Source organism: Pteropus alecto, unplaced genomic scaffold (assembly GCF_000325575.1).
Source record: "Pteropus alecto unplaced genomic scaffold, ASM32557v1 scaffold21, whole genome shotgun sequence".
Taxonomy (NCBI): Eukaryota; Metazoa; Chordata; class Mammalia; order Chiroptera; family Pteropodidae; genus Pteropus; species Pteropus alecto.
In genome coordinates this window covers 23264693-23277944 of record NW_006436282.1, presented here as the reverse complement: position 1 = coordinate 23277944, position 13252 = coordinate 23264693, and the positions used below count along the sequence as shown (strand labels likewise).

The 13252-nt window shown below is 39.3% G+C and overlaps 1 protein-coding gene and 1 non-coding gene across 2 annotated transcripts; both read left to right on the top strand.

The window, feature by feature from the left end:
• The first annotated feature begins 5198 nt into the window (after positions 1–5198).
• On the top strand, positions 5199–8380 carry LSM5 (LSM5 homolog, U6 small nuclear RNA and mRNA degradation associated). Its single transcript, XM_006912050.3, has 5 exons — positions 5199–5344; positions 6520–6615; positions 6908–6935; positions 7659–7731; positions 8120–8380. Exons 1-5 carry the CDS (start codon positions 5299–5301, stop codon positions 8150–8152), a joined length of 276 nt encoding a protein of 91 aa, XP_006912112.1. The 5' UTR covers positions 5199–5298; the 3' UTR covers positions 8153–8380.
• Positions 8381–12114: 3734 nt separating this feature from the next.
• Positions 12115–12186, top strand: LOC112479972. Its single transcript, XR_003046393.1, has one exon. It is a non-coding gene; the product is annotated as a small nucleolar RNA SNORD113/SNORD114 family (small nucleolar RNA).
• The last annotated feature ends 1066 nt before the right edge of the window (positions 12187–13252 follow it).

The window sequence follows — 13252 nt, the reverse complement described above, 5'->3', positions numbered from 1 at the left end:
GCCCCGGAGGGAGGACGCTTGGGGGCGGGGCCTGAGGGCCTGGGGGCGGGACCTACGGAGTGGGTGGGGCCTGGGAGGGGCGGGTACTTCCGGCACGCTTGTCGCCCCCTTGCTCCCCCGCTGTGGCCTCTACTCGCTCCCTTCTTCTTTGCCCTCTGTTCTGTCTTCTTAAAATCTCCGCTCCTTCGCTCCTCTTCTCACACCTTTACTTATTTTTTAACGTCTTTTCTATTCATTCTCTGAGTATCCAATTCTTTCACTTCGTTTCCTTGGACTTTCTGGCTTAGGATCTCTCTGCCCTTTACTCTTAAATACTTGATAATACGAAGGAATATTGATGCGGAGCCCTTAAGTAACTTGCTTACCCAGAGTTTCTTCCAAGTTTTTACTTTTCTTCCCATTTAAATATTATCTATAGGAGTTTGGAAGCGATTTAAGGCCTGAAGCAGAGTATCCTTGACAACAAAGGAAGTTTACAGGGACATCTATATAATGAATAGTCTAGTCCTGCTGTTTAAAAAAACCCGATATTTTCATTCTCTCTTTTTTCTGGGTTTAGTACTCCAGTCAGGACAAACTATATGAGATCTGTTGTCACCAGGGTTTTTATAATTTCCTAGCTGATTGTACTACATATTTTTTTTTTTTTTAGCATTGATTCTCATCCTGTCAATTTAAAGTGAATAATGTAAGTGCTAACAGATTTAACAAGTCTTATGCAGGACAGTTTTGGGGTTAAACGAAAGGATAGGTGTCTGCTTCAAAGAGAATTCGAGATTACTACAATAATTGGCTGTGAAGTTTAGGACTACTCGAATTCTATTTGAAGCAGGCAACTACCTTAGTTTAAACAACTTTAAAAGTTGATATTTTCCTCTCCTGGCCTTGAAATTTAAGGACATGCATTCTAATCTAAGTATAGCTGAGAAAAACAGGCATCCTATAATCAAGTTTAGTTTCTGATTCAGTAGAACTGTTTTAATGCTACCAAAAATACTGTAGAAATTTTTAAAGATGTTTCTATCATTTATATAATACAAAATTCTTGGCGTTGGCTCAGAACTATGTGTGAAACTATAGTATTCCCTGTTTGCAGAATATGTTACTGTTCTTTTCCATCTCTCATATTTTCCACAATTGATGTAGCTAAAATTAAAGCCTAATTGAACATCTTTTTAAAAGTATGTAAGGGTAGGGCATTTTAGAACTCTGTATCTACAATGAATGTCAATTGTTTAATTCATTGTGCAGGACACCCAGTGAGGGCTTTATAAAAATCTGTATCACTTTGCATCCTAGAACTGACACTCAAGATTAAATCAGTTATTTATAACTATTATGTTGCTTAAATGTTTTAAAAATATATCATTTAAAATAATGCTACAAACAAAGAAGACATGTTACTTGGAAAATTTGGGAGAGAAAGTAAGCAAGAAATTTCCAGATTTTTTTCCATCTCTAAATATATAGACTGGTACATATAACAATTTAGAATAACAACTTTTAAGTTAGTTTTTTATGAGTTGTATTAATACAATAAATTCATTAACAAGAATTAATGACAAATATCTTGAGAAAAAATAGGAATTTTTATTAAAAAAGTGTTGGAAGGAGATTATCAAGATCAGAATTAACAATTTGAGACAATTGAATACTTTCTGAACATTATTCTGAAAAAACTTTTGCTTGTATTTTTATGATCTTTATCTCCAGGGAACAATAGGAAATGCTTTTATGAACATATGATACATCGAAGAGGCTCTTCTAGTTACGTATATTTTATGATGAAGATAAATTCTATTTTATGTCTGCTCTGTAAGTAAAAGCTAAAGGGAGAAAAACTCTGGAGACATTGAGCTATGACATGTTTTCAAGTTCATTAAAAATGAACTCTCCTTCTGGAATTGGCCTGTCGTTTCTTTTTGCATCATGCCTCAGAAAACAACAGGATAAATAAAACCACCCCCTTCCTGCAATCTCCATTAACTCTACTGTGTAAATGAACTATATCTCCTTTTTCAGAGTACAGTCATCCCCCCTTAATTGCAGGAAATAGTTCCAAGACCCCTAGGGGAAACCTTGGATAGTACTTAACCCTATATATGCTTTTTGTTTTCCTTATTGAGAACGTTCACCTCTTCACTTAAAGGAAGCACTGTATAGCTTCTCTTTGGCATATCCGAATTGCCAGCATCATGACTTTTTCACGTTGGGGTCATTATTAAGTAAAATAAGGATAATGTGGACACAAGCACTGTGATTCTGAGACAGTCGATTTGATCACCAAGATGGCTATTAAGTGACTAACGAATGGGTGGAGAACATGTATAGTGTGAAGAAACTGGACAAAGGGATGATGAGAGATTTCATCATACTACTCAGAATGGTGCACAATTTAAACGTTATGAATTATTTATTTCTGAATTTTTCCATTTAATATTTTCAGATTGTGGTTGACCAAGGGTAACTGAAACCATAGAAAGCAAAACCACAGATAAGCAGGTGCTGGAGAGGAATTCCCCACTTAAATGGCCAATATTTCTCATCAGTCCTTTGTTCTGCTTCTCTAAACATGCTTGCTGGCATAGGCCAAAGATCTCAGGGTCAACTGAGAACTCACCCTCCCCTTAAGATATATTGCTTTTAGTGTTTAGACAGATATGTCCCCTCCCTTTAAGATGTATTGCTTTGGTGCTAGAAAAGATGTATTGCTTTAGCGCTTGTGAGAAAATCCCATGCTCTGTAACTGCTTGTAGCCCATAGCAATTTCAGGGGTCTGTGAATCAGCCCATGCCAACTGTAACAACGCGGGTCTAAAAGTGAAATTACCCCTAAGCTCTGGGCCCAGATTTTCAGAGCACTAGCTCTTCTGGGACCGCCAGTATAATAAAACTGAGTTCTCTTTCTCTCTGGGTTACTGCTTGGATTTCGCTGGCCTGACTTTTGGAGCTTTTAGGATTTTCCCATAACAGTACTACTATATAAAGAGATTTTATTTTTCACTAATGGTATTGAAAACTGCTAGTGTTCATTTTGTTCTTGTAGTGGAAAACAAAGGATTGACTTTCTTAAATCTAATTTTTTGGAATTTTTAACTCTATCAGGTGGCAACAATACCCAGATTTGGTCCCTGCTCTCATTATGGGTGGTAGAAATAAAACACGAATAGAGATAGAAAAGAAAAACCAGAAGAAAAGGGGTTCATAAACAAATTTGGCATTACTTTGTCTTTAGAATCTTATGAAGATTAGGGAGGATATTGATAGGTATGAATGAAATAGTGAGAATCAACTTAAAGAACATTCACTAGACTGTACAGTACACCTGGAACTGTGTGTGGTAGGTACAGCGCGTTAAAAAAAAAATTACTGCCTTAAAGTGGCTTATGTCTAGCTATAAAAATAAATGTGAAACTAGCTAGCAGTGCGAGCTTTTGTAGCACCTACTCTAAGCCAAGCATCATGCTAAGCGTTAGGAAATAAAGATAAATAAGCAATAATAGCTCACATTTAATAAATAAGCACTCTGTGCCAGTCCTCTACTAACCACTTTTCATGTATTTTCTTATTTAACCTTCATGACAATTCTATAAGTAGACTCTATTATTCTCATTTTTTTCCAGTGGGTAAACTGAGATTTAGAAAGGTTAAATAACTTGCACAAGGCCAAGTAACTAGAAGAAACTGTGGTGGAGATGAAGTTTGAACCAAAGTAATTTAACTTCAGAACTAATGGATTCAATCACTATGCTGCTTCTCAAAATTCTTGATTTTGAGGAACTCAGATTTTTTGTGGGGAGTAGTAACTCCTATGATAGATAATCATAAGAGAATAAATTGAGAGTATTCTGAGAGCAATTTACATTGTTGCAGGATGATGACAGAGCCCACCCAGTCTGTAAGTCAGAGAAGCTTCACAGAGGTGATCACCCTTGAGCGAGGCCTTGAAAGATGAACAGGATTTCTCAGGGGCAGAGCATCCATAGTGCAATAAAGCAAACTCATGAAGGACTGAGGTTGAGGGAAAACATTTGGGAAGGGAAAGCAAACTTAGAAGTATGTAAGACTTAAAGTGCAGCCAGAGATGTTGGGAGGTGGACACATGCCAATTGCACACGGTGTTCTCTCTACTTGGAATGCCACTCCTGCCCCTCTTCTGCCTATCCAATACTTATTCATCCTCCAGGACTAGACTCCTGTCAATTACTACCTACTTCTCTAGGATTCCAGAAGTTAGAAGAGGTCTTTTTGCTTTATATATTTGATTTCATGGGCCTTGTACTTCTTTATTAGCTGTCTTTCTCCATTTATTTTATGCTCCTATAAGGGCAGAAGACCTTGTAGTTTTGTTCTGTACACTGTTTCATACTCAGCAAAATTCTGGACAAATAGAGTACAACTAATATTTATTTGTTCAATAAATGAATAATGGGTGCTTTACAACCATTTGTTGTATGACTGAGGTTATTTCTGGCTTCTGTTTAGACGTTTTAGCTTTAAGATCTTAGGGTATAAATGTAAAATAGACTAAGGCAGAGAATTTGTTTGCTTTTTATTCAAAACAGAAGCACAAAAGCATTAGGGTTCTTAAAACGTGATGACATTAAGATAGAGTGACATCTGGTGGTGGCCCGTTAGACAATGTGTTTAAGAAACAGTGGCTACCAAAAGCCAAAAAATCAGATTCCTAGATATAAGATTAAGAACAATGAATTAAATACCGTAGAATATAAAAATAAAACATTTAAATCCCTACCCTAGAAAAGCTTACAAAAAACGCTGGTTGTGAGTTTCTAATCCACTGGACTTTTAAAATAAGCGGTAGATTCCTTAAGAAAATGAATAGCTTTTACGAACATTGCAACACAGTGAATCGGTGGCGGGAAAAACAAATCGATTCATAGTGGTCTGAAGAAATATCCTGGCTTGACAAGAGACGCAAGTGTATAGAGGAAAATAGGAGGACTCAAAGTTCTCCGTATTTTGCAACGTCTGCCAGGTTAGAAGAGAAATTTATTCACAAGGCAGGATACCTTTAACGTCTCTCGGATACTTGGAAAGGACAATGGGTACCTACCCAGCCCGCTGAATGTTCGTTCAGTGGCCAGAAAAATTTCCCGGAATCTCACTGCGGGGGAAGGAAGGGACCGCGCGCGATGCGCGAGCAGCAGCCCGATCGCACGCTCGGCCTCCGATTGGTCGAGCCTGCCCGGCCTGCGGCGGGTTGGGGGGGAGCGGAAGCGCGCTCTTTCAAACGCCGTTCGAACGTCGATGGACGCAGGCCACTTCCGGTGCAGCCATGGCGGCCAACGCTACCACTAACCCGTCGCAGCTGCTTCCTCTAGGTAACCGTTGTCCTGTGGGAAGAGGAGTCGGGAGCTGAAGCTCAGGGTTGGGGGCCGAGGGGCTGCGGCCGAGGCAGCTCCCGGCCGAGTGTCAGGAAAACGTATGGGACCAGCTGCTGTCCCCTCCGCGGCTTGCCTCGAGGCTCCAGGTCTCTGCGGGCCAAGGCCGCCCGTGTCTCTTCAGCGTGGTAGGGTCCTTTAGGGCAGGGATTTGTGACTCCCCAAACCACACCGGCACCGGAAAAGGCCCACACTTAGGGAATGTGTCGTCAGCCTTCTTCGTTGTGAGCTCGCCTCTACAGTAATGGGTAGCGGTCTCATTCCTCAATCGCCTGGCGTTTAAGGTCCCCTGTCACATATCTGGCCTGTTACTGACAGAAGCACCGGGGTCTGGAATGAACCTTAAAAGAGGAATCTGGAAACGAGCTCTGTCATTCATTCATTCATTCATTCAATAAGTTGAGCATCTGCTCACCACCCGCCCCCCAGACTCTAAGCTCTGAGTGCAGAAACTGTGGTTCTTTTTCCTTATCACTGTATCCCAACGGACAGCGGCATATACTGAGCCTTCAAAAAGTTTGGCAAGTGAAGGGAAATTTTTCAGTCACAGCCACATCCACTAACTCAGTCACTCTTCAGCTACGAAGTATTAGGACAAGGCATACCTGTCTTCCCCAGAGATCCCTTCTTGTCACTACCTCCCACACCCTGAGAAGTCTGTCTTCTAACAGATAGCAGCTTGAACATCTCTTCAGCCGGTTTAGCGTTATTTGTTATGTTTATTTGTCCAGTATCCTAGCTCCTCCACTGGTTTGTGTGCTACTTGAAGGCAATGGGCGTGATTTAAATGTGTTGACAAGTGCCCAGCCTGGGGGTTGGGGGTGGGGAGTGGTTCGTATGTCAATCAGATAACCTGAAATAAAACCACAACCGCGGAAATTGCTACTTAAGAGAAGTAAGTGGAGAACAGGGAAAACTTTTAATGTAATGATTGAATAGAGATATGTAATATAAGATATAAAGTTTTTGAACGAATACTTTTTCTGGTTTATCTTTCACCATGTGCAAGTAATAAGTGCCAATAGGCACGCAAATATTTGTTGAAGTAATGAATGGGTAAAATCATCTTTTCCCTCTCTCCTTTTTTTGTCTTCTAAAAAAAAACCTATCCATAGAGCTTGTGGACAAGTGTATAGGATCAAGAATTCACATTGTAATGAAGAGTGATAAGGAAATTGTTGGCACGCTTCTAGGATTTGATGACTTTGTCAGTATCCTTTTAAAAGGTGATGGTGGTATGGGTTTTTCTACAGTATTTAAGAACAGAAGTAAGAACTATAGACAATTGGTACTTACTGATTATTATAATAAAAATCAAGATATTCTCAAGGAAGTTGTGGTAATATTTTAAGTGGTGTGTGTGCTTAAAGGAGATTAAGTTTCAACCAATCACAGGCATTTTGAATTTGAGCCATTGTGTTAAATGTTACAATTAAAACTGAACAAAGGCAGAAGCCAGAGTAAATTCAACCTGATATTTATTTTCTTAACATCAAATTTCAGATATGGTACTGGAAGATGTCACCGAGTTGTGAGTAGTGTTAAAAATTAAAGAATTGGGGGCGAGGAATCTTTAAGGCAGTTTAGTACTGTTGAGTCAGTAAAATGATGAATGAGAAAACATTGCCTGTTGGAATTACCTTAAAGATAGAAATTTAACTATTGAGGCAAAGCTAGTAAAATTGGATCAGAGGGTTATTACCTTAATGTAATTATTTACTAAGTTGCTAGGACATTAGTAGAGACAAAGCTTTAAAGTAAAAGATACTTAAAAAGCCAGGAATCTTAGGGCTCAAGTCAAATCAAGGAACTGATAGAAAGAGCATTTAGTGCTCTTAAATTCATTGCTTTGCATATATGTATAAGATAAAATGTAAATGATAGCTCATATTAATTACAAAAATCACAACCAGTATCTCTGTTTTCAGAACTGAATTGATTACAGATTGGTTTAATGGATAGGAATCAGTAGTAAGTAATAGTAAAAAGAGTGAGCATGTAAACATTTTATGTCATATTTGATCTCCTTGGCAAGTTTCAGCCCTAGTGGATGTGGCTTTTAGGTCAATCAGGCCACTCTGTTGCTTTTGGGGAAGAATGTTCATGACCCAGTGGATCATCTTTGCCTCTGAAAGCTGTTGGTGTAATTGCCTGACCTCATGTTCACTCATATACATTAATAACCTTTTTTAGAGATTAAAACATTGGCTTTGATTATTTGTTTATCCTGATTCTTTTTTATCTGTTCATTCAGTGAAATCACACCAGAAGGAAGACGGATTACTAAATTAGACCAGATTTTGCTAAATGGAAATAATATAACAATGGTAAGACGCAGTAAAGCTGTTTTGTCTCAATGCTAGGCCATTTTTGTGGGGCAGGGATTACAGAGCTAAGCTTGGTTAAACGTTCTCAGCTCAGCGGTGCTCAGGATGGGAGGAGATGCTCTAGTGGTCCGGGCTGTAAAGCGGAGCTATCTTAGGCCTAAAGATAAGTTTGCTTGTGCTTTTTAATCTTTTATTTTACGAAAATTATCATTGAGACACTAAGTAATGATTAGCGATGTCGGAATTGTAAACAGGTGCCATGGAGAAAACAGGAGTGGGTAGGAGGGGCAGAGGGGCAGAGGCAGAAGTGGTTTTGGTGGATGAGGCGCGCTCAGGCGTTTTTAGGTGATGTCGTGATGGTGTCATTAAACTCTTTCTTCCTTTGCAGCTGGTTCCTGGAGGAGAAGGGCCTGAAGTGTGAATGGATTCCCTTGACTTTTGCTAGATTCTGTTTTGTCTTCTAATGACAACAAAATATAATTTTTTTTTTAAACCTTTCAACGTTTGGATTCTGTGAAGCTACGTTTCCCGTTAAAGGGGAATGCTTTGAAGAGGCATTGTAAATGCCATTTTTGTAAGTTGATTATCATTATCTTGGAAAAAAAAACAGTTTGTTCTTTGAAGATTAAAATAAAAATGTTTTGGATAATTGTCATTTTATTTCTTATACTGCAGTAGTCAGTGGAACAGAGCTTGTAGTTATTTTGCCAATTGCTTTCTTGTTATTTCATACCTGTTTGCTTCCTCATTCACGTGACCATTCGATTCTCAAACGTTGTTCCAAACAAAATGACAAACTTTGATTTCCAACAGGTGCATTTAAAAAACCTGAAATGATTAATTACACAGTTCTGTTCAAACTGTGATGCTCTGAAATGAGGATTTTTCTACTGAACTCATTAATTCCTATTGAAAACAAACAAGCAAAATGCACAGATAGTGTATGCACATTGCAGAAGTATAGATAAGTAAAAAGAAAAATATACTTTGCCGAATATCCTCTTGGACTTTCTCAGTATATTCTCACTCAGTACACATTTTATTTTTACAAAAACTTTTTCACCTTAAATATACCGTTTCATAGCTGCCATTTAAAACTTTTTTTGAATTTAAATGGTAAACGTTTTTCCATGTCAGATAGGTCAGCAACATTAACGTGCGCATAGTATTTCATTAAATAGATTTACCATAACTTATTTAGCCTATTCTTGTTGCCATTGTAGTCTAACTAGGTCTTCTACCTGTTGTGTCCAGAATAACCAGACCCAACTTGACTGCTCTTAACCAGGAGACAGTTTATTAGCCAGCGGCTGTCCTTGCAAAGGAGCAGCCTCGAAATGCCAAGATACAAGGTTTTTAAGCCCCAAATCCCATTCCTCATTCTGTCTTAAACACAAAGGTCCATCTTTCTCCTATTCACTACCTGTCAACCCACTGGTCAGGTGTGCAAGCGGGAAGTACAGAAGCAGAAAGCTTGTGTTAGAATGTTATGTTCCTATGGGTGATTGCATATGTTCCCATGGACAATAGCCGGTGTTCCCATGGGCGATGGCCAAACAGTAATTTTCAGCTTATATACAATTGATTATTTTTCATGCCACGCAAGCAAGCAGGGTTACACAGGCTAAAATTGGCAGTTAGCGTATGAGCTCATTGTTACAAGTTTCATGATTAACAGAATGTGGTTAGGGGTTCCAGAAACTAGGCCTAAGGTATAGACTTCCTTTGTCCAGTTTCAGGTTTTAATTATTCTTTAACCCTTTCACATTTCAGCAGGCCATTACACTACCCATAGGTGCCGGTGTATACGTTTTTATTTTTCTGAGAATAAATTCATAAATGTGTAAGGTGAAAGGGCATATATTGTCATGTTACCAACAAAAAGTTTGTTCCAATGTACACCATTGCCAGCAGTTTTAAACAGTGCCCTTTACGTACGTAACGCCATTGGCAATGTTCTAGCTTCTCTCGTTGCCGTTGTGATAGGCGAAACCTGGTATGTTTAAAATTTTTAAAATTAATTTTGATCTCATTTGTATTTTATGAATTGCTTATATGATACTTTTATTATTGAGATGCTCGGCTTGTTACTAATCTGTAAGAATTCTTAATGGTTACTCTTAGTCACATTTTGCAGGTAAATTCCCCAGTTTGTAATTTGCCTGGTAGTGGTACTTTTTTTTTTTTGACATAAATAATGTATTTTTATGTAGTCATATGTTGGTCTTTTTTGGTTTTTGTCTGTGGTACACATGGATTAGAAAAACGTTTGCTGTGATTATATATATTTTTTGCTACTCTGTGTTCTCTCTGTTTCATTTAAATCTTGTCTTGAATCCACCTTCAATTTTAGTGTTTCCACATGAAAAAAGGACTCGACTTATTTCTAAAAACAAAGCCCTGGTCTGTGGTATTTTTTGATTTTCATGGTGCAAATGCTCCTACAGTGGCTGATTTCAGGCTGCCAAGGGTTTAACAGCTGGTTCTCGGGAGCCTGTTGCCGCAAGTCACTGCTTCTGACCTTTGGGGGAATGCTTTTCTCCTGTTGTTTCTTTCCTTTTGGAGGGAAGTTAAATGTTTACCATCCTCCTTCCGCCTTTTTACTCGCTGTCCTACCCAAGCTGAGCGTGAATTTTTTTCCTCCCAGGAGGTTGTAGCCTGCAGGGAGCACATGTTCTTAGTTCCAATGGGCCGTGAGCGTTAGAGGAGCCTGACCTCACTTAGGCCTGTGGTTACCTAGTCTGTGGCTAGGTGACTGAGTTGACTTCTGAGGTTCAGTAGTAGGAAATTCACTTGTCTATCGATAAACCACGTCTCTTAATCTAGTCTTTAATGGTAATAAAAATGGTGTGATTATCCCATCTGCTTACACTGTCTTATATTGCAATTCATTCAGAGCAGGTACTGTTCTAATTAAGGGTTCTAATTAAGGTTGACACTCCTGTGCATTGTAGGAGGTTCGGCAGCATCCTGGCTTCTACCCATAGCTGCCGGTGGCATCCTTCCTCTTCCCTTTTCCCCCTCATGCTGGTTGGTATTTGAGAGTGACTTCATGATAGACTGTGTTCTAATTCTCCAAGGCTTTAACTGTTAAGCCCAGTGGGTGAAAAGAACAAAAAGGATGGGAAGAGTAAGGGAGGAATGCTGCTTTTCACTTCCGGTGTTTTTTTTTCCCCTACATGGAGGAAGATTAATGAGTGTAATAATGCACCTGGCCTCTTTCTGTCCCTTTGTTTCCTCCACCCCAGAAGACATGGAGTGACTTATCTGATTAAATATGGGAAGAGGGATACTGAGCATGTTTGCCAAAACCCCTTTTTCCTCTTGGGGTTGACATATGCCTTCAGGGAGCATATGTTATGCTCTCCTTATAGGGGCCTGCATGAAGACATGGAGGAGTCTGGTGTGGTCCAGCAGTGCCTGTGGTTTTGTGGGTACATCTGAATAATTTGGGAGTTCCATACTAAGAAGTTAACTATAGTCCACAGATAAAAGCTACATCATCCACCTAGGGTCTGTCAGTAATAAAAATATTTTGACCCTTGTCTGTTTATCATTTTGCCTTTTTTTTTTTTTTCATTTGGTTCAGAACTCAATAGTGAAAGAAAGATGCTAATTATTTGTCTCCTCAAAGACTCCAAAAGCCTCAAGTCTCTGCTGTACTGGTACAGTAACCTCCTCTGTTTTCCTGACTGCCTCCTGTCTCAGCCCCGCACGTCTGTCCTCCGCAGCCATTAGAGCATTTGAGTGAGCTAAAATGCAGAATGTGGTCATGGGACACTCTGGCTTTCAAGCCTTTCAGTAACATCCTCAGTACAACAGAAGTCCACATTCCTTAATAGGATACCGTGAGGGATACCTGTTGACCTTGTCAACCACACCTAGGTCTTGCCTTAGTAAAACAGAATTTGTAATGCTGACTGTTCCCTCTCTTTGGATTTTTGGATTTACTCATGTTTGGCCCCTGTGGGAATACTCTTGTCTTTAAACTCTTCATTTGGTTTTCTTCTAAAGTGTTGCTTCCTCCAGGAAGTCCTACAGGATCCCCCACCCTTCTACCACTTCTCAGTGCTTATACTTGGCCAGTCATGGAGACTTCAAAGTACTTTTCATTATGCTGTTTTGAACAGCTGCTCCCTTCTTAAAAAAAAAAAAATCCTTAAGCAGTTAATGGCATGCAAAGTTCTGGTTTCAAAGGAGACATCCTGCCACTAACACCAGCATCACCATCTGAATATCTTAAAAAAATTTTTTTCATTCTATAAGGTGATATTAGGGATATTACAGGATTTTATTGAATTTTGTGAATAATGTATTTATTATTAATGAATTAATGATTTAATCGATATAAATGTGGAAACGAACAAAGAAGAGACCCAAATATGGACCAATGGTGAAGACTGGTGGCATATGAGTCATGGATGATGAAAATACATGTCTGACACTCAGGTCTGATGTGGAACATAACTAGTCTCTCTATTGAGACTTTCTACAGAGAGATGTTAGGAATACACAAAGGTGATATTCTTGTGTTGATTTTATAGACATAGATTTGGTATTAATGGAATAATAGAACCGTTAAATATTAATAAATGTATAAAGAACAGAATGAAGCATTGTTCAACTATGACCATGTGTTGTGAGGCACAGTATATTATTGATAACCATTGAAAACCCTGATGGCCATTAAGATGTAGATGGAATAAGGTGTCAACTCTGACTAAGGTGGTAAATATTCCGCTAAGGAATTTTATTGTTCTGGGTTAGCTTCCAGATTAAGCTTTTTCTTTTGTTAAGATAAAAATTATATACACTAAGGAAAAAACCCTAAATACTGAATGACATGTAAAAACCAAGGATTAATGGTGATTAGGTGATTATCTGAATACCTTAAAGAGTTTGGCCGGCGTGGTTGATTAACTCAGTGCAGAGATGAAATTGAGTGCTGGCTGTTAGCAGGGAAGGTCAGAAGCAGAAATTCGGGGAGCTCCAGCAGGATCTGGTGCCTGCGAGTCCCACTTACTGACGTCTCTAAGTAGTATAGCTGGCACTTGATCTCAGGGCAGCCTGATGCCCAAAACTATGTTTTGTCTACGCCAGTCACGAGGAGTGTGCAGGTCAGTGGGCATGAGGCTGGAGCAGAGAATGGCCAGAAAACAGACTCAATCTATTTTATCTGAGGTTAATCCTGGCTGAATCTTTGGTGATTAGACTTTTTATTCTTAAATTTAATAGGAAATCATGTATGACATTAGCTGGTCACCAGAGGGCGCTGTGGAACAGGCAGCTGGCTGCTAAAGCCAAGACTTTATAGTTTTCCTCCGAACTTCGTTAGAAGAGTTCAAGGGACGGTGGTGACCACTGGTTGATCAGAAAGCTGGACCAGAGCAGTCGGAGGCTCCTCAGCCCACCCCCCTGGCCTTGAAACGTACGTTCTGCCCACAGTAGGAACAGTGGGAACCGTTTCAAGGATGTAGCCTTGAAAGTAAGGTGTTGAGACCATCTGGATGGATGATGTGAC

What these genes read in the sequence shown, in the direction of transcription:
- LSM5 (XM_006912050.3), top strand. Translation starts at nt 5,299, where the DNA reads ATGGCGGCCAACGCTACCACTAACCCGTCGCAGCTGCTTCCTCTAG. An exon ending in GTCGCAGCTGCTTCCTCTAG is followed by an intron (nt 5,345 to 6,519) that starts GTAACCGTTGTC and finishes ACCTATCCATAG; the next exon opens with AGCTTGTGGACAAGTGTATA. An exon ending in CTGGAAGATGTCACCGAGTT is followed by an intron (nt 6,936 to 7,658) that starts GTGAGTAGTGTT and finishes CTGTTCATTCAG; the next exon opens with TGAAATCACACCAGAAGGAA.